Source organism: Empidonax traillii, unplaced genomic scaffold (assembly GCF_003031625.1).
Source record: "Empidonax traillii isolate 1590-97213 ecotype Southwest subspecies unplaced genomic scaffold, ASM303162v1 scaffold196:size3368384, whole genome shotgun sequence".
In the NCBI taxonomy this organism is placed as follows: domain Eukaryota; kingdom Metazoa; phylum Chordata; class Aves; order Passeriformes; family Tyrannidae; genus Empidonax; species Empidonax traillii.
The window spans coordinates 3,174,252-3,201,461 of record NW_020955389.1 but is presented as its reverse complement, the minus strand read 5'-3'; the positions used below and the strand labels follow the sequence as shown (position 1 = coordinate 3,201,461).

Below are 27,210 nucleotides of genomic sequence, written 5' to 3'. Positions count from 1 at the left end.
TGCCCAGAGTGGAAAGGGACTTGCAGCAGATGCAATTTCTTTTTTGGTGTTAAAGGAAAAATCAGTTTTCTGGGTTTCTTGACTTCATCCGTGCTATGAAGATACTTGATTTGTAACTGAAGAAAAAGTGGTCAGGAGAGTCGTACCAGTACACATCCTTATATGTGAAATTAATTAATTAGGTACTCTGTGATGAGCAAATATAAAGAATATATATAAAGAAAAAAAATGTTAACTATGCCTACACTGTGAGAAGACCTGGTAATAACTGAGAAATTGGAAGTGATCATTAGCAGGAAGATACTTGACACTGTTTTTACAGAAATATGGTTGAAGGATTCACACGATTGAAATGCTGAAATGACTGGGTAACATGCCAGGAGGAAAGTGACATTTGATTTTCAAGTAAAGAGAACAGGATTTCCAATTCTTCTGAACTGTTATTTTAGCCAACAAAGAATAAAATGCAAAAGGTGTCTGATGTGGACCACCAAATGAGAATATAAAACCTTTCTGAATAACAAGTAAAGGATGTGCACTGCTTCAGAGGATTTCATCCTAAGGAATGCACTTTACCAATTTCATGGTAGCAAAACATTCAGGGCATTTCTAATGAAAAAGAAAAAGGCAGCTGGGCAAGTAACTGTGTCTGACACAATCTTTAATAAGCAGTTTGGTGCAATTCTCCTTTAGGCCTCCTTTTATTTAAAATGAGCTGTTACCTGAGCATCTATTATATATAAACAAAGGATAGTACCTTTAAAAGAAGAAATTTCTCAGTCCTGAGATTGGAAAGAAGCCGGCTTTAAAGAAATGTACTATCACAGAATCATATTGAAAACATATGTATATGACATGAAAGTTTTATCAGATTGTAAATTAAATATTTGCCAGAAATAAAGGTTTTTGTGAAATCTAAGTTAGCTTCAGTGCATCTATTACACTATTCTTTTCAATTATGTTATTTTTGTGCAATATATTCCCCAATTTTTTTTTATTTTTACAGAAGGTGTGGAAACTTTTTCATGCCTCACTGGTATACAGGAAGAATCTTCAGAGGCTTACCATTTCCAATCCTCATTGTTTAATATATGCCTTACTTACTTCCCCATAATAAATCCCTAGCTTGAAAAATAGAAGTTATTTTCTTAGTTGTTGGGGTTTTTGTTTGGATTGTTTTTTTTGGCTGGTTGGTTGTTTTTTGGTTGGTTGGGGTTTTGTTTGTTTGTTTTTGTAGAACTTGAATGTTACAGTGTCTCAGTGTTTCCCAAATATTTATTAATTTGTCTTGACTGTATTACCATGAAGGAGGAGTACCCATGTTTTACTGTCAGGGAATGCAGTGACAAACAGATTAAGGTCAGAAGTACCACAATGTTAAATACTGTAATTTGAAGTGTAGCTTTGCTTGGTTTAAATTATATCCAGCCATACTCCAGATTTCTGCAGTTCCTAGGTGCATTTCTTTGCCCTGCCTCTCCAGCATTGGCCTCCCTGGTGCACTGTGTGGTCACTGCCAGTGGCTGGGCTCTGCCTCCCACATGAAGGCAAGCCTTGAACTTTACACTGAGTTGAACTGTGCAATAACTTCAACCCGTGTTGGGAAAGAAGCGAGGAGATGCATTTCTTCAGCTAACAAAGGGACATTTTTTTGCTGCAGAAGTAACAAAGAAGGATATCAACCAGTTCCTAATAATATTCTACGTATTAATTCTGTTGTACCACAGAACCTGGACTCAGAAGGACACAGAGCCTTCTTTCAGAAAGACTGAGTTCTCAAAAACTGGGAAATTGCTTTAAAAAAAACCCAAACAAACCTCAGAAAGCTGATATGTTCCAGAGACAATGTATGTGTGCTAATAAACTGCCAATATCGTAAAATGATCACCAAGTTGATCCAAGTAGCTGTAGTCCTGGTAGCCAAGCACTGGAGAAATGGAGAAACTCATGGAATGATACAGGGTACAAGCAGTGAATAATGATTTTATGTGAAACAGATTATGACCGACAAACTTGGTATCTATTGCAGATCAAGTTGAGAATGGCAAAACATGATTTAGCATATGACATTCTGATTAAAAATACAAAATCAATATAGCACCTACTCCTGTTGGCATCCTAGGAATGTTCATGGTGTCATAATAATCAATTTTCTGGTGGAAAATGAGTTACTGAAAAGTTTGCAGGTAACAAGCTGCTTGACAAGTCACTTGTACAAATAAAACTCATGGTTTGATTTATTCTAGTGCAAGATCAAGTGCACTGGAGTAAAGTAGGTCATGCTTAGGCAGCATAGCTTCAAAACACAGTGTAGATTATTGGATGAAGAGGCATCCCCACAAGGACAATACACTCGCTGGTTTGCCCGTTGCTTTCCCAACTTGCCCAGCCTGTGCTGGTGCTGAGGGAGGTGCTGAGATTGCAGCTGATGGCCCAGTGCTGACAGGTCATGGAGTTAGAAGGACCAGTTCACACACAATTCCTTGGAATTGCCTCCAGAAATGATTCTTGAGGTGAGAGAATGTTGGCCTAATTATTCTACAAAAGCAAAATGTGATTAATCTTAGGCCATATGCATGGGAGAAGATTACTGATACTATGTCCCCTTAAGCTAATAAAGGCATGGTGAGAACCAGTGATTGGAAGTTGGAATAAGGCAAATTGATGAGATGCACCTTTTAGAAAACTAATTAATGATTGAAATGATTTAGCAAGAAATGTGGCGGACTCTTCATTACTGATGCCTTAAAGTCAACATTTCTGGATGTCATTCTGAGGGAAAGGCTGTGAAGCAGCAAGTGTTATGAAATTACTGGTTGAGGCCTTTTAGCCCAAGGTCAGATCATTATGATCTTAGAATTTATTAATCCATGAAGATTCTTTCCAGTTTATTCACAGATGCTGCCATTGTGTATGTGATATAAATTAGATATATTAAGTTGATCTTCAAAAGTTTGCTCTGAGTGACCTCAGGAAAATTATGAATATGTATAAAAAGTGGAGTGCCTAAGGGAGGGCTAAGAAAAGTTTTGCATTTTGCCAGTACTGCTTCTTGTGTGGGATCCACCTTCTAGGCAACAGATCAGCACACTGCTGCTCAGGGACTCTGCAGATCAGGGATGCGGGTGGGCAGTGTGAATGTGTTCCCTGGGGTGCAGGGAAAGGCTGGGAGCGAGGCAGAAAGCCTTGGGCTGTATATGGGATATGCCCCACGGCCACGGCCGCTGCTCGTCTCCTCCTCCTGCGCCTGAGAGGTGCTGTCCCTCCCTGAGATGTGGAGGGAACTACTTGGGAGAACAGGCGTGAAAATGGTTCGGCTCCCCCAGGCTACTCGCAGGGTTGCGGCAGCCCTCGGGGGAGCTCAGAGTCCTGCCGCAGCCTTAATATTTTTTTTTTTTTTTTTGGTAGCCGCGAGTGGTCCTAGGCTCCCCCCAAAAAAACCCACCAAATCTGCGGTAAGATGAAAAAAAAACACAAAAAATAAAAAACAAAAAACAAACAAAACCAACCAGTTAAAAAATAATAGTAATTAAAAAATATATATCCCGACTTCTGCTCTTGCGAAACGCGCGGTTCCTGCGTGCCGCAGAGCTGCCGTGGCCCGAGCTGCCTGCGCGTGTGCGTGTCTGCGAGGTGCCGATCCCGAGTGGGAGCGTGTTTGCGTGCCGCGTGTGCGCGGAGGCGGGCCAGGGGGTGTGCGCGGAGCCCTCCCGCGCCGGGCAGCGGGGCTGTGTGTTCGTGTGCGGCCGTGTGTGTGCGTGTGCGAGGCGGATCCCCCCGCGTGGGGGACAGTGCGCGGGCCGCCGCCGGCCCCCCCCGCGCCCGCGGATAGGCAGCGGCCACCGCACGCACCTCCTTGCGCCCACCCGCGCGCGCGTCGGGAGCTCCACCTGGAAAAGGTGCCCGACCCACCGGCAGCGAACGCCGCTGCCGTAAGAAGGGGAGCTCGGCCCGGCCCCCCCGCTGCTGTCCCCGGCCGCGCATCCTGCCCGGCGGCTCTGCCCGACCCGAAGGACGGGCGCAGGCGGCACCTCCCGCCCGCGGCGGGGGCTGCACTGACTCCCGCGGAATGCGGCACTAGCACCCCCGCCCCGGCTCGGTATCGCTCCCCTCCTCCGCCTCCCCGCTCTAGGGGGGGCTTTTTCCTCTTCGGCGTTTTCTGCCGGAGCATCTTTTTTTTTTTTTTTTTTTTTTTTTTTTTTTTTTTTTTTTTTTTTTTTTCCCTTTTGGAGGAGGAGGAGGGAGAAGGAGGGAGGTGTTCAATGAGAGCTCCTCGGCTCCCCCTCCCGCGCCTGAGAGGTGCTGTCCCTCCCTGAGCGGAGAAGGGGATAGCTGCCGGGGAGACAGGTCCCGTTCCCTTGCTGTGCTGCCGGGGAGAGCGGAGGAGGGTGGTGGGGAGCGTGTCTGTGTGCGTGGTGGTGGGGGTTATTTATTTATTTATTGCTCCTGGTGGTTGCAGCTGGCAGACCTGGGAAGGAGTAGGGCGCCATTGCCAGAAGGATTATTGCCAGGAGAGGCGCGGGAGGGGTGGAGGGGGGAGAGAGAGGAGACCCCGAGGCTCCCGAGAAAGCGGAGAGTGGCAGCTCTTTTCCTCCCGCCTTGGCTTCTGCCGCCGGGGGATGCGCCCGGACTGAGAGGGGCTCGGCTCCCTTCCGCCGCTCTGTCCGTCCCCCCACCCTCAGTCCTCCTCCTGCTCCCCGCTATCCAGCAGCATGCATCCCTCTCCGCGGAGACCGGCCGCTGCCACCTCCAACCCTGCCATGCTACTGCTGCTCCTGTGCCTGGGCTGGGCGCCGCCGGGATGGGGCTGGCCGCGGGGCAGCTCCCGGGGGGCGGCCGGGCTGCCCCCCAACGCCACCACGCCGATCTCCATCATGGGCTTGATGCCGCTCAGCCAGTCCGAGGAGGACCAGAAGAGCAGGATCGGCCGGGGAGTGCTGCCCGCCGTGCAGCTGGCCATGGATCAGATCCGCAACGAGTCCCTGCTCAACCCCTATTTCCTGGACCTGCGGCTCTACGACACGGAGGTAGGGACGCCGCGGGCCCCGCGCCGCCGCCCAGTCCCGGGGCGCTGCGGGTGCAGGGGCGCAAGGGCAGCGCGGACGCCCGGGCCGGGGCTGCGACTGCCGGCGGGGCCGTGCGCGGCGCCTCCGAGCCGCCTCGCCCGCCCGGCCCCGCGGGCTGCCGGCAGATGTGGGGGGTACCGGCGGCGGGGGGGGAGGACGCGGAGCCGCCGTACCACATCCTGCCCACCCGCCGTGTCGGCAGCGGCTACCCCGGCAGGAGAGCCGGGGCTCTCCTCGCCGCCCCGGGGGCGCCCCTGCCCGGGAGTCGCCTACAGCGCGGGGGTGGGCCCGGGCGGGTGCCGGGGGTGCTTGGTGGCGGCGGCGGTGGCAGCTGGGATCCGCTGCCCTTGGCACGCACGTACACCGGTGGGAGGAAGGCTCTGCCTCCTCGCCGAGCGATGCCGCGGCCGCGTCTCTCTGCCAGCCGCCACCCGCTCAGCAACAGATGCACGCCGGCCGCTCCGCTCCCCCGCTCAGCCAGCCGGCACACGCTGCCAGCCCGGCTTATCCCACGCGGCGCCGGGACGCGACGGGCAGCGACCGTAGCTTAAGGAGGCGGGGAGGCTCTCGCAGGGTTCCGCGGGGGCGACCCCTTCCCTGCCCTCCGGCCGGCGCGGCGGGAGCATCTAAGCGCCCGCCCGGGAGTGCGTGGCCGGCGGGCAGGCGGGCGGCGCTCGCTCCTTGGAAAGAGTTAAATTTGCAGTCCCGGTCTCCGCGGAGCGCCCGGAGAGCGCGGCGGGATGTCTGCAGGGAGCCCTGTTCCGGAGCGCTGCCAGCGGCCGGCCGTCAGGGATGGGAGAGGAGGGAGTCCTGCGCCGTGCTTCGCGGGGGAACATCTTCCATTTACGTGGGGGAGAGAGGCAGGGAGCAAAACGAGGGCTTTATCGAGTTGGTTGCCACCGCCACCCGCCCACGAGTGGCTTTGATTTTGGTCACAACTTCATACCGGTGCGTTTGAGGAGGGTACGCGCGGGTCCGGTACCGGGGCTCCCCTGAAGATGGCAGTCGCTTCTTGTGTAATGCTGACGGCCGGGGCTCGCTTCCAAGACAGCCTCCGGTAAATTGAGTGACTGCTGAAAATCTTCCTGGCTGTAATTTAAGGAAGCCCCTGTCTGCTCTCCTTCGGTTCTCAGGGTCCGGGGGGAGCAAGCTGACAGCAGCAATGACAGGCTGTACCACTTCCGTGATAGTGTTTCTGTCCCCAAAACGACTACCAAAAGCCTCTCCTTACAGGGTGGCTGCTTTTTAGTGACATAAATTTGTCATAGTATTTTTTTGATATCTCTGAGCAGCAATGCGTGGAGGGCAATACTGCTGAAGATGTCACTTAGGAAGAAGCACCCTGCCGTCCTGTTCTGTGAACAAGACTGAGATACTGACAGGGAATAGGCTAGATCAGGCCAGAGTAGCTGCTTATTTCCTTAAAAAAAAAAAAAAAAATCTCAGGGAACTCTGCAATTATAATGAAGAATTATGGGGGATTTTCTGAATGGCATTACCTGTCTCATAAAGTGAGATGCGTGTTAGGAAAAAATCACAGTTCTCCTAATCCTGTTTTCATTACATTGTTCTTTATTAGTTCTTCCCTTAGATGGAATTATTACAAATATGACATATGCATAGGAAGTAGAGAAGCCTAGGCAGGATCTTTCTTCTTCATACAGTAATATCATAATCAATAAGGTGCTGCATTTCATTGCACTCAAAATATTTTGAAGTTCTTAATATAAGATTTTGGGTTCTGAACTAGGTAGTTATCATTAAAATATTCAGGGTGGGGGGAAATGCCTTGTTTGTTCTGGAATTACTATTACTTTCTTAAAAATTGCATTTTTTACTGTTTTGTACTCTAGGGGCATAAGGAATCAGGGTCATGTTGCCAGCCTGCTGCATTGCTTTGAATGCTTTTAAGCAATTAATAATTGGATGGTTATGGAATGTTAAGTCAGGCGAACGTATATGTTTGGAGTATGGTTGGATCATTATTGCATGCTTAATAGTGACAAGTAAATAACTTAGTGTTCACGAAGAGCACTAGATTGACTGCACCGAATCGGAACAGACTAATGTCTGGAATAGCCATTAAATACATAATGGCAGCACAAACTTTTTCACTCGGTTCAGACATTACCTTCTTATTCCTTCAGTGCACTTACGGTAAGCAGAAGGATAGCTGGCTTATCATGCCCACTTGGTCCTCAGCCTATTTTCTGAGGCCACCAATAAATAGATATGCCTGAAGGGCCTGGATCCTTATCATTGCATAATCACAGACCAGGGAGTAGTTCTCCCTCTCAGGGCATCACAGGTGGTGCTTGTGACATTGTTGGCTCTTGAAAGAGAGAATGTGGAGCCTTGAACACATGGGATTTTTTAATAGCTTGAGAAATAATTGCGGCATATTTATAATGCTTAGGAAATGTACGGCAGTGATTTACTAGCTTCTGTATTCTCCCTTGTGTCTTTCCAAACTATCCCATTTTTGCAATCTGATCTTTGTATTGCAGTTTTCTATAATGCTTTAACTAAAGCTTGTGAAAAATAATAATGAAAATAAAAAGTTGGGTTTTTTTTATTTATTTATGCACTGAAGTACCTTTCTGTCAGGATTGAACTGAATAATCTTGCTTGCTTGATATTTCTGTTTTGTATAATGAAACATTATAATGCCTTCTGACAAACCATCTGAAGAATTGCAGTGTGCCTGCTAAGTTGACTGTTGTTTGTCAGCAGTTGAACTGACTAACCTTTGAGGACATGAGCAGCAGCTCTAGTGTTTTTCAAAGCATTTAAATTGAATTAAGCATTTAAATACAATGCTTAGTTTACGTCTCAGTTGAGATTGTATGAATTACATCTTTGTTATAAAATATGATCACAGGCTACATCAAGTACAAAAATGCAGAAGCTTCTGTCTTGGGTATTTTTTGAGATTAAATATGCTTGGAGTCCAATCCTGATCCAGTTTGCTAAACTCTATTTTGGTACTCCATGGGCATCTCGATCTATTTGGGTATTCCTACACAGTCTCAGTCAATAAAGCAAAGCTCAGGTTTAGACATTTGCAGAACTCTTGTCTAAGTTAGTGACTTTAATTTGTGCTGTTCATTTTAGTGAGAGCAGAAGTCTCACACTACGTGAGACTCTCAGGCAAAATTTCATAGTTATGTTATTTTAGAAACTCGAGGATTTATAAAGCAATCTTCTCTAAAGAGTCTCATCCAAACCCCATTGAAATTAATGGCAGTAATGCACTGATTCCAGCAGCCCTTGGACCACGTCCTAGAAGTTAAGGGTGCTTGATAGTTCATGGCTTTGGATCAATGATGATGATACAGTATTTCTTCCTTTTTTCAATACCAGTGATTGTAGCTTTAGTTGGTTGGAAATGCAAAGCAATGTTTCACAAAATAATGAAAGAAAAAGCTCTTCATACACTAGACAAAGCTCACAACTTCATGTAAATCAGGAATGATGATTTCAGCTTAAGTACCTTGACACACGTATGTTGGAGGCCAAAAAAGCAGAATAACACTAAAATAAAGGAACTAAGCATCTAGTAGACACTATGATAACTTTGAACAGTATTAAATTTGCATCAGGGAAAAAATAACCATACAGGAACTGGAGGAGGAGGCATCGTGGAAGAAGACAAGGGCTTTAATAGAATTTGGATAACTGCCCTTCTACATCTGGACATCTTCCCTCAAATATGCAACGTATTTTCTGATTTCTTGTAGGAGCAGTGCTGCAAGTGGTGCACAGACAGTGTGAATTTGCTTTGAATCTTAACATGTATAGTCAAGAAGGCAGTGTATGCAAGTTAGGATTCTAATCCTGTCACTTGTTTCTGAAGATCCAAGTGAGTCTTGACCAGCTGAAAAAAAAGTCTTACAGAAGCAAGTGGATATATTATTACAAAGAGGGAAGGATATTCGTACTCTGGGGATGAGATTATTTCTTTTTCTCTACCTACAACAAATAACTTGTGGTAATCATGATATAATCTCATCTTTGTGTAATAATACACTCCTAATACCTTTAAATAGCAGGTTGGCATAGAAGAGGGAGCTCTAGAAAATGCACAGGACTCCACAAGTCACAAAAATGTGATTTTTTTGACATTTGATACATATTTGCCTTTTTCTATTCTGTAACTAAGTAGAAATGCCATGCGTAATTCATTTGATAAGAAATTACAGTCTAGGTGTATTATCTGCAGACTTTCTGTTTGTTTTCTTCTTTTACTTAAAAATTACATGTCTTTTCAGTAAAACTCTTAAAGCTTAAGAAAGTTGTACAGGCCGTGCACCAGTTTATGTCATCCTTACCAGCTGTTCTAAAATTTAAAAAGACCCTGAGCCTCCAAATAAATATGCCTTTTCCAGAAAGTCCAGTCATGAGTGATGTCAACAAAGTCTACTCATGTCTTGTTCCTGCAAGTGGAAGCAAGAGAAGCATTTACTTTTGCTAAGGATGGGGAACATATTCTGGAAACAGAAGAGCAGGTTTGTGTCAGTGGTGAAAAATAATGTGTCTGTTCACTGGAGTTCAGTGTTCAAGAGCACAGAATGGCCCTTGCAGAGGGACAAACAGCTACTGCTTGCTGTCTGAAAAAACTCTACAACAACAAAACTGAACAAGGGAGCAACCCCCTTGTTTCCCTCCACCCCAGTTCCCTCCGGTCTCCCCCCAGAAAAGAAGTGCATGCCATGTATTGATTAGGCCCTTTGTCTTAGGAGACAGATTGAAGTCACTTCAACAGCGGCTGGATTTGCAAGGGGAGGTTTGGTGTACCAAAGTCAAGTGGGGCTCCTGGGGGTAAGCCCTGTCATGCCTGTGAATGCTCTGAGTACTAAATTGTCTGGAGTCTTATTTTTGTTTTTGTAGTGCTCAAAATGGGACAGACAAGGTGGTGTTATGGTCATCTAAGAGTAACAGCTGAATACACAGGAGAGCTCAGGGTCTAAAAGGGGGTCCAGTTTACAGCAAACAGAACTGGCAGACATTTTTTGTTGTATCATCAGGTGAGCATGTGTCTGGCAGATGTTGAGATAGTTGGGTAATTTGTTACCTTTTAATATTACCAAGTACTTGTGCTGTCTGATATTTGCAGAGATTGTGGCATTAAAATGCAGTACGTTATGTGTATGGTGACGATCAGTGTCTGCTCTGCTGGCAACGTTCTACGTATTTCTTTAAATAGTCAGTGTCCCCTTTGACTTTCACGTAATAGGACTTCATTTGCGACATAACCTCTTTTTGCTTCAGAGTTTTTTAAACTTGGAGGGAATAATCTAAAAGTTAGGTGTTTGTGTTAATTCTATGCTGGCTTCTCCACTGATGTTAAGATGTGGGTGGGGAGAGGAGAGAAATCATGTATTCACTGCACCCACTCCTCTGGGTGCGGATCCCAGACCTGCAGAATGTATATCCTCTAAATATCTCTGCAAAGAGATTAAAGCCAATTTCTGGCATATGTCTTGCAATTTCTTGTATAACTTATTCTATGCATACTGCAAAACACACTGTTATGGAATCTTTTGATTCAAACGCCAAACACACTCCGTCAGCAGGGAAAATTTATTTTTTGAATAAATCTAGGAAGGAGTTTCCATTTACAGTTGAAGAAAGAGGGGGAAGGCCCTATCCTCTGATATGGTTATCAACCAGAGTGATTTACGCAAGTTTGTGGAAAAGATGGGGTGTAATATCCTGGTGATAACTGTGAAGAAAATATTTGCAATAGAAAAAGGAGAGGAAGGAGCTAAATGAGAGAGATTTAATGATGGCATTCACAAAGAAAGTTGTCCATGCCCTATTTATACTGTTTTAATTAAATACGTGTAACTATTTAGAATGACAACATAAATAGCATTGCATATCAAGGCCACAAAACATCATCTCACATTAATGATCTGAGCATGACGATGCATATGCATGTCAAGCTTTGCTCTCTGCTTATCATTTCATTGCTCTGTGAGGGTTTCCATGGCGTATGGCAGAAGAACAATGCATTTGAGCAAACTGAAGAAGTTGGTAGCCAAACAGCTCTTTCATGAAAACTCAAGTGGTGACCATTGCTCTCACACGAAAGGAGATACTTTTCCTTAGAAACGGTTGAACCATTGTATGTAGAGGTCTGGTTCAGGGAATCAAGTGGTGGGAGTTAACAGAGGAAAACCCTCTGTGATTCATTTTGTCTCAGATAGTTTTTGAAACAGCTAGGGGTAGCAGAGAGGTGCACTGAGGCCGCTGAGCACGAGTGTGACTCAGTCCTGTGGAAATGTCTGTTAGTATACATCAACCCCTTATATTGCAGGACTATTTCAGACTGGGATTCCAAACTGAGGTAGTACAGTGTACATCATATTTTTTTAAATTTATTTTTGTACTAGGAATCTTGGAACTAAATTGGTGACAGACACTCAAGATTTTCAGGAACCCAATGTGGTGTTCTCTGATTTGTGGGTCTAGCTGAGCTAGAAATGAGATTTGCAGTACTTTCATGGTCCCCAGACTCCAGCATTAATGGATCTGTAGCCAGACTCCTGAAGCAACCTGGTTCAGTCACACCATTGCTCTGACTTAAATAAGGTAGTGCCCCTAAGCGTAGGTGGAATATATTTGCAGTCACGCTGCGTCTCCCCTTGCCATGCCACTGACACTTGTGGAATGTGCTCTTTGCTAATTGGGAGTTTCTCTACTCGCAACAGGTTTTGCTGTGGTGAAGATCTTCTGGATTTGGGAACTGCTTGATACTGCCTTTTGAGTGGAAATGGGACATACTGACTGGCAAACACTTTTTATAATTTCTTTTTTTCCCCTTGTGATGGAATAACCGTGTAATCTTATTTCTAAGTCTGTGATTGATGTCCAATTTCTGTGCAATTAGTTTTTCATCATCATCGGTCTAAAATTTCTGAAAATTTTATCCATAGTATCTTTCAAATAAGTTTTTTCAAATGTGAAAAGGCAAATATCAAATTAAAGACAAATATCCACCTTCTGCCTGAAAATTATACTCACAAAGAATTAAAATTATGAGGGCTAATTCAGCAGGGTTATCCAAATTATTGTTACTGAGGCTCCAGAGAGATGAAGGCCCAGATAATGGACTAATTGCTTTAAAGTGAACATCACGAGTTTGAGGGATAGTATTAGAAAACTTAGGTTTCCTACTATGGCCACGGTTCTTTCCTTAAATAATTAATGAGTTCTAAGATCAGAAGACCATTAGGATTCTCCACCTCTTACAATATAGGCCATGTATTTCACTTGGGGATTTCTGCCTGCTTCACTGCCAACTAGAATATGTACTTTAGAAAACCTTCCAATCTTGTCTTAACGATCCCCCAAAATCCTTCTTCCTGGAAAACTTTTCTCTGAGATTTGCTTGAAATTCCTTTAAAAGTCCATTGCTATTTCCAGCTTAAACTGTGCTGACCCTGTAGCCGCTGAGGACTGCGAGAGAGCAGCTCCCAGTTTTTGCATTCACTACTTGCCCTGCAATGCTTTCCTGGCTACAGGCTCGGGACATCACTGACAAGACAGTGGGTTGTAGGCTTTCTGGCTTTTAGGGCTATCCAGGGGATCCAGCCCATTATGAAGGGCTCTGGTGGATTAGATCCTGATGGAATCAGAAGTTTTCTTCCCTTTGCCAGATTGTCATAGATCATTTGCTTCTTTCTTTGCAAGCTGAGTCTGATGGACTCGTGCTCTGCCACTGAGTAGCTAGTTCTGCAGAACATTTTTTGAATTCTTGCTAAACTCGTTTTTTTCCTTACATCCACCTTTTTTTGTAAGACCTATTTTGTCACAGTCCTCATCAGAGGAACTCATCCTGATTATTTCTAGAGTCTCAGTTTTTTTGATTAAACCATCACAACCATATACCTCTGAAAGAATCTATTTGTTGAATATTTTATGTCCTTAAAGTAGTTATGTACTTTAATTTGCCATTTATCTAGGATAGGCCCCAGCTTCTGCTGCAGCTTCACTGAACTACAAATTATGTGAAGATTCATGCACACAATAGGTGTCTAAGTAACCATTTTACATCCAAAACCTCCAGGGAGAAGTAGTAAGAGGCCCCTTTTGGGATGCTAATTAACTTCCTTTCCACTGTTTACTGCTCCTGTTTTCACAGGGAATTAAATGTTTTTCCAGCAAAGAATGCGTCTCTTTCTTTACAATTTTTACTCTATATGAAGGGACGGTTTTTGACAGTCTAACACTTGGTGTGGTACAAAATACATATAATTTTTCAAGCATTGTGATTCAGACATGCACTCTTGTGTATCTAACAGCATCAAGTAGGGACATTTTTGCATACAGATAAGGTATAAAAATATTAAGCTCTGTGTTTCTGTGGAGTCTTCCATGTAATTCTGAAGTTCTGTAAAAACATCTTGAGTTTTGCTTTCCACTTTTCCCTGTAAATGTGGCAAGCCCTTAGTATTAATAATTTATAGGAGGTTGACCAAGAAGGAAATCCGACTTTCTCCCTTTCTAAATATTCCATGTTTTTGGTGAGAATCTAATCTAGCGGAATGCTAAAGTGACAAGAAGAGTTCTTCCAATGTACTAAAATAAATTAAGTAGCAATAGGTACCACCACATAAAGTGATAGAAAAAATTTTGCATTCCAGATCTTTAAACTTAGCTAAGCTCCCCTCTGTTCCTTATTTCTTGCTGTGAAGCATGCTAATAGTATCAGCTCCCAACCACTTCTTTTTATTTTTCCCCCACAAAAAAAAAAAAAAAAAAGAAAAAAAAAAGTAGAGATTCAAGCTAGCTCCCTTAACTAAAGATTTGCTTTCCAAAAACAGAGAGTGATTTGTATTTTCTATCAACAACAGTGGGAATTGCTGAATGCTCAGCACTTTAGAAAGCCAGCCCACCTATGAAAATGCAACGTGCTTCTATGAGGAGGAGACCTAGAATTGCCACTTTTAATTAAGAACAAAGGCATTCATCGTTACTCGCTTTAAAGTTTTAGATTGCCTGGTGGAATAAAATGCTGATTTTGTTCAGCCTTTGGGATGGAGATCCTTTCAGGATCAGTGGCAGTATTAAATATCCCTTAGAATTAGATTATTACATCTCAGATCTTGTAGTTGAGAAATATGCAAGGTACAGGTATTTTTAAAAGCCAGTCAATTAAAAATTGTACTTTTTATAGTGACCACATATCTGAGAACAATGTGTTTGACCTTGGCAAAAATAACAGCTTGTATGACGTAAACAAAAGCAGTGACATGGTGGGAGCACTATTTCCCTAGGGCCTTGTTACTCAAGGCAGGTCTATATGGCTGGCACAGTTATGTCACTGGTGGGTATCAGGGGGTGTTATCTCAATGTCAGCCGAAGCCCTTAGTGTAGTTACTGCAGCAAACAACTTTTTTATCAGATATAATAGTGATAATTTCAGTAAAAGGGAATAGTTTACTGAAAGGTAAAAGTGAGTTTTCCTTAATCCTTGAGTTCAAAAGTTTGACATGACTAGAAATCATTTTTTCATCCACTATGGAGCAAGTTACAGATTAAGCCAAACATTAGACTAGATAGACTGAATTGGTGCTTTTGGGTGTTGTGTTTTTTTTCTCTCGGATTTTTATGCATTCTTCTGTCTGTCTTCTCAATTTTTTACAATTTCTCATCTTCATTCTCAAAGTGCTGCTACTAGAATTTGATCTGTTACTTCAGGAATAATCTCATTGTTGCTGGATATACTAGTAATTTTATCTGTTTTCTTCAAGCCTTCTGTTAAGAATGGAGGAAGTTAATTTGATCTTTGTGCTGCACTGCTGGGAAAGAGGGAAAGGAGGCAGAGATGGGATTTTCAGGCTACACACAAGGAGTGAGACACTAGGATTTGCAGCACAGGTACATTTTTATTTGCATTCTCCAAGTGAACCTCTCTAGCTACAAGCAAATCTGGTCAGTCTTGGTAGAGCAGTTGGGCATACACAGCCCTTTGGGTGATGCTGTGGGAGGTAAATAATTTTAGCTGAACAGCCAGCTACTTAGAAAGCTGGGAGACATTACAGCAGATAATAGTGTATTGATATTAAAGCTGCTCTTGGCAATGGGTAGAGGCTTGGTCTCAGTACAGGTGCAGGAGTTGCCATCCACAGTAAATGTATTGGTTTCCAATACATCACCAAGGTTTCTTAGGACGTGTGAGTGCTCTGTACTCTAATTACACTGAGCGATTAAGCAGCAAGAGCAGAGACACATGGGACAAGAGGGGTGAATGATAACCTACTTTGAAAAAACTAACATATGAGGCTGGGATTCGAACATCCTATAAATGTTAATGGGTGTTACTCAAGGGGGAGGAAACTGTGTGGGAGGCGTGAGGTGACATATAGCTTAAATATATAGCCAGCCTTTAACATAGTTAATACACTCTACAGTCAACCTTTTACATGAACTAATAATTCTAAGTGATTTGCAGTACAGAAATACTGATCGGGGATTGAGAACTGAATTTAAAATGCTATAAAAGCAGAGAATAATGTGGTAGAGGAGGACAATACCAAAAATATTTCTCCTTTCTCCTATGGGAAGTATTGCTTATGGGCAATACATTTATGCCAGGTGTTTGGTTTTTTTTCTATTTTTAGGTTCCCAGGGACTGTGCTCCTACAAGGGAGCACAATTTCCTCCTACAGTTTCCCACTCTGAAAATTACTCAGTTTGTGTGGATCTCACAAAGGAGATGCCAACAGTGAGTCATCTGGTCACCAGCTCCGTCCTAAGCCTTTCAGCTAGGTCTTGCAAAATCTACCTTACTGTGCTGAACAACAGTTATTTACCTTTGGTAAATCCTCCCAGAACAGTGAGGAAGGCAGAGTTCAAAATGAAATAGCCTTCATTTTCTGACACTGAACTCAAGTTTCAAAATTAGTGCTATTTCAAATGGTTGTGAAAATTCAGCTTCCTGTTTGAGAAAAGGGCGTAAGGAAGATGCTATTCTAAACCCGAAAATTATACCTGTGTGATTAATCATGAGCATAGCAAGCATGGCTATTTTATCAATCAAAAAAACCCACAAACACTTAGGCTTGTTTTTACAAAAGAATTACAGTATTAATTAGCAATAAAAATACTGTATAAGAAGCAATCGTCTGGTTAGATACTTAAATGTTTCTGTCAAGGACACAAGTAACAAGAGGCTGCTCAAGTACATAATCTTGTTTGCTTCTTTGTGAGGCATGGGTTAAATGCAGCCTTGCTGAGGACACACAGAAGTAACACAAGGAGAGAAAAATACTTGTCTAGGCTGAAGCCAGTCATACATCTATAGAATAAGGTAATGTTCCCTGGAATGTATGTCCATCCATATGGTGCTGAATATGATTTCATAACCTCTGATACATCATGGCTCTCTCATTAATTTAAAGCCACTGGCTGAGCAATAGGGATTGAGCTAGATGTGGTGACAGATTAGTGTTTTTTTGAACATAGAGGAGGATACTGGATAGGCAAAGCACATTTTTTTGTTACCTACATCTGGGCAAAACTATGACTCAATGGAGCCCCATGTATCCACATAGCTGGTGAAAAGATTTAGGCAAAGGAAGAAGAAGAGTTCAGAGCACTTTAGCTGCTGTGGTTTGGCAGTGTGAATACCTGCTTTCCTCCCCTCTTAGTGTAGTCAATGCTGAAATACTGCTGTAAGAAAGGCTGGTCCAAGGACTATTTACTGACAAAATCCTGTTTAAGCCTCTAAGAAAGGTATTAAATGGGATTTAAACAACATCTTGGCCCATGCCGGCCCTTTGCTCAGGGAAGAATTTCATCTCGAGTTTAAAAAAATTTTAAAAATGTGTTTTCAGTAATCACATTATAGCATCATAAGACTAAGCAATGGAAAATACCTATTAAGTCATTGTGTAAAATTGTTGCTATGCCTATAACAAATTTTGGTGCTGATGCATTTGATTTGGTCATAGCCTTGTATAGGAAGAAAACCTGTTTCTCCTTCCCCACCCAAAGGGCTCCATACAGCCTTGCTGCTTTCTGACCGTGGGCAGTGGTGATTAAGAAAAGCAAGGGTTATGCATCAGGTATTTCTATTTCACCTCATTTTTGTGTCCAAGAATGCACTGGGCTCTTTTCTTGCCCATCCAGTTGCACAGGTGAATTGGCAAAAGAGCCGCTGCGGACAGTTAGTGATAAATTGAGCATATCTCCTGCTTGGGGCTATTTGCTGGGCCCAAGGTAAACATTTATTGCCTCTTTATTCAATGTTACTTTGCTCCCTTTTTTAAACTTTTGTTTAAAACCTCAGGTCAGCAATAATTACAATCAGAATGTATTTAGAATGTTTATAATTAGAATTTATTTGGTGATTTTCTGTAGAAACTTTTTAGGTGCACGTCAGTTTCAGAATCATTTGTTGACCTGGAGCACTGTTTAGTTTTGAAAACTAAAATTAGACAAACCACCCTTACTTTCTGCAGCAAACTGTTTTTTTTTTTTTTTTTTAAATGTCAACTATTCACAAAATAAATTGCCAAGCTCTGAACATGTAATTTCAAATTTGATTTGTACCAAATTAACCTTCTGCTTATGGCCCTTCCATTTGTTTTCCTTTCAGATTATTGAGTCATGAAAACCTTTGAGGTTTTGGGTTTCCACCCCAGCTTGGCACAGGGAATTCTTTTGAAACCTTGAATTTCCACAAGATGGCAAAACAATTTGCTATTCAGCTGCATATATAATGACACTTGCTGAAAATTGGAGCTTTCTTCTTCTTGCAGAAGCAAGCATCTCCCTGGCCATGTGTCCTTCCTCTCCCTGGCTTGGGATTTGGCTCTTGTGTTTCCTTCCTTGGCCTATGATAGCATTCCAGTTGGTGTGGTGGGCTTTCTGTGCGTGGAGAGACCTGGCTGCTAGAAGGGAGGAAAGGGACCACCCAGGTGGCTGCCTACATGAGAACAGTGGCATTGCTGCTGTGAAAGGGGCAGGGAAGATGGTGCTTGTCTGTGGGGTGAGGTAGGCTGCAAGTCGTGGGGAGCAGAGATGCAGGTTCTTCTCTGGTGTGGTGATCCTATATATAATCCCTTCACATTCTGGCGAGTTTTGATTAGCAGCAAAGAAGATTTTCTCCAGCATTACTATTTTCTCTGCACTTCTGCATGTACAGCATCTGTTCCATTTCGTAGCCTGGCATATTACTTGGAAAACTGCAAATAGTGTGTTGAAATTACTTAGCTAGCTATGACAATATGTGAAATGCCTATCAAAAGCCATGTGACTGAAGACTGGAGGAACAGGCCTGAATGCTGTTTTCTCAAAACTACCACTGATTTTAGGGGAAGCATGAGGTTTCTGGTAAAAGCAGAACCAGGCAGAGGATCTACAGCTTTGAGCTGATCCAGCTTTTGCACTAGAAGTATGTAAAGTATTATCAGTACACAAGGCTGCGTATTCTCTGTTTGGTGTGTATGAAGCCAATAGAAAAGGTGGTCTGTGCAAGATAAAACAAACTGAAGTAATCTTCTGAGCCGTGGCATACAGGTTGCTGCAAATACATGTTCAATATGTAACCACCTTGATCAATTCCCTAGAATATCTGTTTTCATAGGAATCATACAAGTTTGTGTATTGATTTGTCACCTATGGCTGAATATTTCTGCTACAGAAATGTTTAAAATGACACATGTTTAAAATTAGACTTGGCAGAGCAATTTGCCTAGAGATTATTCTTGTGAAGTATTGATTCACAGCACTGCTGTGAGCTGGATTACTGTCCAAATTGGAAAAGCCAGTCGTAGAGAGGTCTTTATCCTTTAATAACAATTAGCTCCTTTCTTAGAGGGACACGGCTGACTGAAGCAACGGAGAGCTGCAAAATGTCGGACAACCAGGGAATCTAAGGCCTTCTCTTCAGGGATGTGTGCCACAGGGGAAGGGCAGGAAGAAGAAGAAAAACACCAAGAAAGATGGTTTTCTGGAGCTGGAAACTGGACACACTGGTGCTGTTTGTGTTATTAATAATCAGGTGCTCTGAGGAACTGAATCGAACTCGCCTCTCTCTCCTTGGGCTTTTACCCAACAGCTGCCAGATAGATCGGAGAAACATAACAACAGATGTGCTGCCCGCGGTCCATATAGCCTTGAAACATTTGTACAAGCATAAATGGATATTGAAGAACTATGAACTACAGGTATCATTCCACGACACACAGGTAAATGAATGCAGGTGTAGGACTGGGTAATATTTAAACCTCCTCTCTGAGCACAGTTTGGAAAGCTTGCAACTGAATCCTTTCCTGGCAAACTCCGCTTGTGCTCAAATACAGCAAATGTGGCTGTCCAGAAAATTTTGGGCTCTTGGGTGCTTGCCTGACTGTGACGGGGATCTTGCAGTGCAGTCGTGCCCTTTTGGTGCTAAAAGCAGGAATGAAAAGTGTGCAAATTAGGAGGGATGGCAAACACCCAGAAAGTGATCTCTAAATCCATGGCTTGCTTAGTTGCCCTGTTCTTTTGCACTGTCTTCTGCATCTTGCTCTTCCAGCTTTCTACAGTGACAGCTCTATAGATTGCCACCCTTCTTTTTTGACTTCTGCATGAGCAGGAGAGAGGTCTGTGCTGCACCATTGGAGTAGTGTGTTTGACTATATAGGTCCTTGCTTGCTGATTTAAGTAAAGTTAAAGGAAAAACATAAAAGTTGAGGATTCTGAGAAACTAGATATAAAAGGTATTGAGATGATATCTTTGTAATAATTTCAAATTTGATATATCTTGTCATCTGCTGTGCAGAAATGAAGGCAATCTGTTTCTAAAACCTTTCTTTCAGTCTGACCAAAAGAATTGTGACAAAGTTAAGAGGAGGGACTCACATATCAGGGTGATTTGGGACTCTAAACCTGTTCTTAAGGAGATTTTCAGTGATTTGAACTTCTGTCTCCTGCATCGAAGACATGTGATGGGGCAGCTGCCCTCAGACTCATACACATTTATATGCATACAGGCTCCCTATACTGCTTAATATTTTGAAGTTGCGAAGTGGTGCGTCTCAACATATTTGCTTATCTATAAACCTTTAAACATGGATTATACTATTATGATGAGGTTATTAAAATGTGACAATATTACACCTATAACAGTTGTGCTGCATTATGTAATGCAAAGAAGATGTTATATATCTTCTTTTGGAGCTAGAGAAAATTAGCCAAGGGAGAAATTAGAGTGTAATTTTAATAGTGTATTTGGTTCATAAGCACTTTTATGTAATTTTTGAAGTGCTTAACATGTAACAAACATGGTCCCATATGCTATAAAATTACTTGAGGATAGCTTCCATGTTTAATAATGAAACACAAATGAATCAACTGCATGCACTCATTTAGAAAATACCTGTCTTATAAATTACTTTTAATACAATTCACTGTTTTATTGATTTGTCTGTAAGTTCCTACTGGAAATGTAATTATAAATATGCAGTCCTGAAAAATGCGTACGTCTTAATTTCTCGTGTAAAAAGATTAAGATGTGCAGTAAGATTTCAGCTTAAATAAATCCAAACTATGGATGTGATTTTAAGTGGACAGCAATTACAACCTACTGGTATTTATTTCATTTGGGCAGGGGTGAGGTGAGGGTGTAGGCGGATGTTTATTTGCTAATTGTGTTTACATAGTTTCCAGTTCCAGGAGCAACTCCAAAATATTTTTCCCCCCATAAACGTTTGGTGGATTTGAATTGCACAACTTCAGCTCTTTTGCACTGACCTCTACAATTTGAATTGAAATGTTGAAGTAATCTATAATTATCTTTTTGAAACAACCCCTGGAAAAAGACATGTCATGGTGACTTGTAAGAGATTAACAAAACATGGTTCCTTAAGGTTTCTGATTTTTTTTCCTGGTTCTGAGAGTAGAGTGCATAGTTTTAAGCACTGATTACAGACAAGCTACAGAGGGCCTTGGATTTAATTGTTTCTCAGAGACAGTATGGATGCAAGACAGCTGATTCTGTTTGTCAGTGTTGTGAGCTAGATTTGCAATATGTGACCTTATACAACCTTTGAATGAACTTCCTTTTAAGTACAGTATGCAGATACTTGGCTTTTTGGATGCGAGATCTTTCATGAGGGGAAACATAATTGACTTTTTGGCATAGTTAACTAAGGAGAGAAAAAATTTAAAATCAAAAATACTTGTGTGGCCTTTGCAGATAAAAAAAAAAAAAAAAGGAAGGAAATCATGACACACAATATGAAACGTTGGACAGGGCTTGAACAATGTTGTAGCTTCATTCATGAACACAGGGGAGCAGGGTTGGGCTCTGTCCTGAGCCCCTGGGGTTTTGAATCCATGTTCTCTGCTGCCCACGAGAGCACTGCCCTGCTAGAAGGTAGTGTGTTTTTGGAGAGTTTTCAGTCTTCTGCTTTGCTACTGTTTTATTTCATCTAATTAAGTTGTCACTACTCCAGAATGAGAATGGTAACTATGAGGCAAAGGGAGCACTCTTACAAGAACTGTCTGAATCCTTTGTATTAAATGAAGCTGTTTCAGCCAGAGCCTTTGGGAAAACTTTCTTCAGCAGAGTGCTTTATAACCTGGTGGCTTTGGCACTGAGCTGAGAACTGAATGCTTTCTTTGACTGATGTCTCTCAGGTCTCCTGTGATTAAATGTGCATTTTCTAATTACTGTGTTGTCAATTCCTTGCAAGCAGGAGTCCCTTGAACACTCATGTAGCGCTTTCACATAAAAAATGCTTAAATATTCACTGAGAATGAGAAACAAGCAAGTGAAAATAATCTTGTAGTTCAGTAAATGGCTGCTTATCCATCAAATGGTACATCTATGTCTGCAGAGTTTATTTATTTATAGCAGAAGGACAGTGTTTACAGGACTGATATTTCTCTCTTTTCCAGCCATCCCAAGCAAGGACATCATGGGGAGATGTGTTTCTCCCCCTCTACTGTAGCAGGGCTGAAGCAAGGCTGAACCTGGATTGTGTGGAGAGCACAAATCCCTGAAGTGTTGGACAAAGGGTGTGGGAAGGCAGAAAAGCTGATTTGTGCAGACTTGTTAATCCAGCCATGGAGTAACTTTTTAGTGCAGTAGGGGAAATTATGCCCTTGAGATTTTCACCCATGGGGGTGGGCAGCCAGGTATAATTGAGCTGTCTGTGTATCACTTTATTTCTGTCTTTCACCGTATGGCTGACATCTGGAGTCTCTCCTTCTACGCTGTCCTCAGGGTGATCTGGCTGGTGGATTCTTACAGGCTTAGGCAAATCTAAAAATAGTTTTACTGGTGTGTAAAGAAAAATATGTTGGTCCTTCAAAGTTATTCTTCTGTTCTTACCTAGTTTTCTGTGAGTTAGTAGCCAATTAAAGGAATATGAAGCCAGGACTTTATTAGCAATGGTGTTAATGAGAAAGGTTTATGCGCTGTAATTAGGACATGGCCTGAGCAAACAAATAGACTTTACCACTGGGATTTTCTGAGTAGTGCTGATTTGCACTCAGATTGCTTGGTGACACTTGGCTGAGTCTATCCTAATGTGTATCATTTTTGACAGAGATGATACAACATACCAGTCTGACTTAAAGGCGGGTTGGCTTTCCTTGTTAATAAACCGTTTCCTTTGTAATAGAATGACAGTAACATGATAGGTGTGTGTCAGCTTATTTAAGAAATATTTTTATGTGCTTATTAAAAAAAGCAACCAAACTGAACCAAAAAAACCCACAAACCAGCAATGAAACAGTCACTGAAAGTGACATTGATAAGGAAATTATTTCTAAATTGAAAATTTCAAGACATGTTTGTGTTATTATCCTACCTAAATAAGACAAAAAATATGCTTCAGACTTAAGATGAAGTAAACTGAAACCAATTTGTATTGTATGTGTACATGAATTTCATAAAAGAAAGTGAAAAAATAGACATTTTGCAATGGTGTTAGTATAAAACACCAGTATTATTTAATAAAAAAGAAAAAATAGCAACTTGTTGCATTTGATCGGTAACTCCACCTTGTACATTTTGAACCTTCTGAGATGCTTTATGAAACCGTTTGCCAGGACAGGCATAGAAATGAAAGCATCATGTCATTCATGTTTTATAAAGACTTGACATTTTGTAAAGTTCCGTAAATTGATGTCCTAGGAAGTTATTAGAAGACCATGTATTTGGTAAGTTGGTTCTTGACATCTAACATTCACTTAAACAAGGTATTGTATTCTGCCTCTCAGTACAGTATTTTAGTCATGAAAATTGTGAAGAATAAAACACTTGTCAAATGCTAATTTTAGCTTTCCTAGACTGGTGTATCACTATCCCTATTATTAGAACTGTCTAACTGAAAACAATAAGAAAAGTGTTCTGCTGCCTATAGTTTCCCCCCCCAAAAGTCTTAATTATGATTCTTGGCAATAGCTCTTAATTTTCTAAATCTTATACTGAAAAAAATTATGATAAGCCTGGCTAAATTCCTTACAAGCAATTCTTTGGAACTTCCACAAAACCTATCCAGTTTCACTTTTATTCTGATATTTTACTTTTCAGTGCATCAGGGGTTCAAAATATACAAAGGGTGCACAGCCACCTTATGTTAACCCTTTCTAAATATTTTTGAGCTACTTCTCATATAGCAGAAAGAAATGTAGTCTTTCTTATGTTTTGGCCCCAGAAGTCTCAGTCTTTATTCACTGATGTGATTCTTTTTACTCTATCTTCTTAGTGTCACCATTCATTTCAGGCCTCTGAAGTTGCTGGTTTTAATGCACCTTGCACACATGGGCAGTGTACCTGCGGATATCTGGTGAGAGAAAAATTATTTGAGCTTGGTATTTTTTGTTTTCCTATTACTGTTTCTGAGCCATAAGGAATTTGAGCAGAGGAGTTGGTTAGTGGATCCAATGAGGGCTGACAGTGCAGGAGAGGCGTTTGGCACTGTGAAGCCAGGGGTGTTCCAAGAGATGTCCACGGCAGACAAGCTCCGGGTTTCATTTGACCTGGATTTGGAGGCCTGAGCTGAGAATATCTCCCTTCAGCTTGTGTGGCAGGATTCTTGTACTGTCAAAGAGTAGGCACTTCTATGTGGAAAGATTCATCTAACCTATTTTAGGTGACTATTTTAAGATAAAAAGAATTGTATACTAGGGAAAGCCTATGAAGTATAAAGGGAGCCTCAGTTGACAAGTGTAGATGCAAATGTCTCCACTGTATTGTGTCAGCGAGAGCCTAGCCTAGGTGTTTATGGGAGTTTTAATTTTAAAAACTGTATTAACAATGCATTTCCATCACCTCTGGCTTTCTGTGGGGTTTCAGCAGATGGTTTTGAATGCTCTCTTCCTACCACCCCCACTTCATCTTTGTTAGTTAAAAAATATCCTTCTTTGGTCTCTCAGGTCTAGACAGAAAAACCTGGAAACTACGTCAGCAATACTCTATTATGTGTTGGGGAGCAGGGTGGTGGCCGCACTGTGGCCAGGAATGCAGACCAGGAAGCATTTCTGTGCCAACCCTGTGGACAGCCAGGTCATCCCTCACCTGAGCTGACCATGGGCTTGCTGCTGCCGTGTGGTGCAGAGCTGTAGTTTAGAAGGGCCTCCCCATTCACAGCTTTCTCACAGATAAAATTTTGTAGTGCTGGGGAAACATATCCTGGTCTCTAGTCTTGCTTTTAACTCTTGTATAAGGGGAAAATGGTGAGGAGAACTATTCATGCAGAGCACAATTTCTTTCAAAATCAAAAAGACTGTGAAACCACATTACTATCACCAAACCATAAGTTCAAAAACCAAGGAAGGATAGTTTAGATAGTCTTGACATAATTTTTGAAATTGCATGCACTTGTATTTTCCTTTCAAAATTAGTTTCAATTGAGATGGCAGTGCTTTGCTCTATATTACACATTAAAATTCAAAATAATAAAAAAAAAGAAAATCAGAATTTGAATTACTGTTTTTATGAAGATTTAAATTCTTAATAACATGAAAAACACTTGTAAAACTTCACAAAATCAGTTCTTCCTATTCTACACCTCCCTGCTCATAGCTCCTCGTGGACATTTTCCATGTGTGAAATTCTACACAAGCATAGTTTGTGATCTGCATTGTGAAAGTTTCATAAAATGCCTCTTTTCACATTATAAAATGAAAAGGAAGATCCACCAGAATAATCAGATTCTGTAAAAGTTAGTGCATTGAAGTACACTTTGTTTAGGGCAACTTCAAATTTTTATGCTAGTTTATTATGTTTGTGCAACATCAGTCTCTAAAGAAACACCACTGGTGATGTCTCCATTCTGCTGCCATTATCAGACACATCTTGCAATTTCCTTGGCTTTCACTCTAAAGCAGTGATAAAACAATGCAGGGACCTTCTGAAGACAAAGAACTAAAAAAAAAAATGTTTCTGAGTTATGCATCATTTGCAGCGAGGCTGAAGTGTGGCAGCCTCACAAACTGCTCTGAGAATAGTGCACTGCTGGACAACTAGCAGTGTCAGGAGAAGTAACCCAGGATTTATTTCAAAGTAAGTAAGAGGTGGTCAGACCACTTGACCGATTTGAGTAGTTCCAGTGGAGGATTAGACATTTTGGTTTTGCATTACAATTAAACTTTACTAATTTTTTTTTGACATAGGCAATCTTTTAAACATAAAAATGTCTTTTACTTTCGGGTCCTGTCTATGCATTTCTCTGATACCAACTGATACCATACCATTAGAAACATCTTGTTTGACAGAGATGCGCAGTAAATATTTTAAACAGAGAGAAGGAATCTGGAATTTAAAAAAAAAAAGAAAAAGTAACATTCTCTGAGGATGTTCGTACCCAATTCTTCTATGTTCATACCCAGATCTTCTATGTCCACCATAGTCAAAGTACTCAGTCCATCTGTCCGTTTCCTCCATCTGTGACTGTTATTCTTGTTTCCCCATGCTGGGGTCTTCTTGCTCGCAGTGAGCATATGCTTTCTCTTGTTTCACATCACTGCTGCTCCAGAGCTCCTTTCTCCTGCTCATGACCACTGACTCTGGGTGCTCTGTGATTTCTCAGCTGCCCACAGTAAGCGAGAGAGGCAGGGATCCAAGAGAGAGGAGTCAACAACAGGAGGCTGATGAAATGTTGTGAAAAGTAGGCGTTTCACAGGGTTTTAAAATGAGAAGGATCAGGAAAATGTGTCACCCCAATGTCTTACGCTCAACTTTCAAGCACAGGAATCCTTTAGGAGTGCACAGTTTGGTACCAGCTAAACCCCAAGAAGTTCGGAGACCCAAATGTTATGATCAGAGTGCTGTGTTTGAAGAAGTGGGGTTTGAAGCTATAGTGAGAGATGTTGACTCCAGATGTATTTAACAACAGAAGGAAGAGAGAAATGGATTTTTATTCACATTCTTGTTTGGAATTGACTTCTTGTTGCTGAGTGGATCCAGTATTGCTACGGTACTTTACTGAGTATATTTCATATATTTCAGGCTGCAATGGAAGATTTTCTGAAAACTATGTTTAATGCAACATTTAAGGACAATCATGAGGTTTTTGTAATTTTTTTCCTCATTTTTGTGATTAAATGATGTCCAATTAAGTAATTGTTTATTTTCACTGCAAATGCAGGGACACTGAATTGCATTCACCATTTTGTTCCAAATGAAACAAGAAATAAGAATTCCTTGATACATAACAAAACTCACATGAAGATCTGACAGGTAGCTGGAGTTGGTTTATAATACTTATGTGATACCTGTTAAATTATTTAAACCTTACTGATACAAGCAATCACATAGGTACTTATATAAAAATGGGAAAAATACTCTTGATCCGAGTCTCGTTTATAGAAAGGACTGTCTTACTGAAACCTGACAAGGTAAAGGTACCTTAAAAATATCTGATCTTTAAGTCTTCATAGACAGAAATCACAGCCACAGCCAAAAGAATTTACTTCAGTGTAGGGTTCTCTCCACAAAATCCAAACCCCACTATTAATAAAGTAAAATACATAAACTATGGAGTGGATAGAAAAGTGATGATAAGGTATAAAAGTCTTGTTGCTTTTCTTAAGTTTGGTATGCTGATAGCTGCAGCCAAAATGATGCTATAATACAAACATTTTTAAAAGCTGGGTGATGTGCCAAACCTTTATCCCTGGGAATAAGATCTAT

The 27,210-nt window shown here is 41.8% G+C and overlaps 1 protein-coding gene across 1 annotated transcript in view; it reads left to right on the top strand.

Annotated features, from left to right (window-relative positions):
• The first annotated feature begins 4,227 nt into the window (after window positions 1-4,227).
• Window positions 4,228-27,210, top strand: part of GABBR2 (gamma-aminobutyric acid type B receptor subunit 2) — a 467,186-nt gene continuing 444,203 nt past the window's right edge. Inside the window, exon 1 of the mRNA XM_027886882.1 lies at window positions 4,228-5,027. Within this exon, the coding sequence (XP_027742683.1) occupies window positions 4,713-5,027 (315 nt within the window). The 5' untranslated portion in view covers window positions 4,228-4,712. The remainder of the gene's footprint in view (window positions 5,028-27,210) is intronic.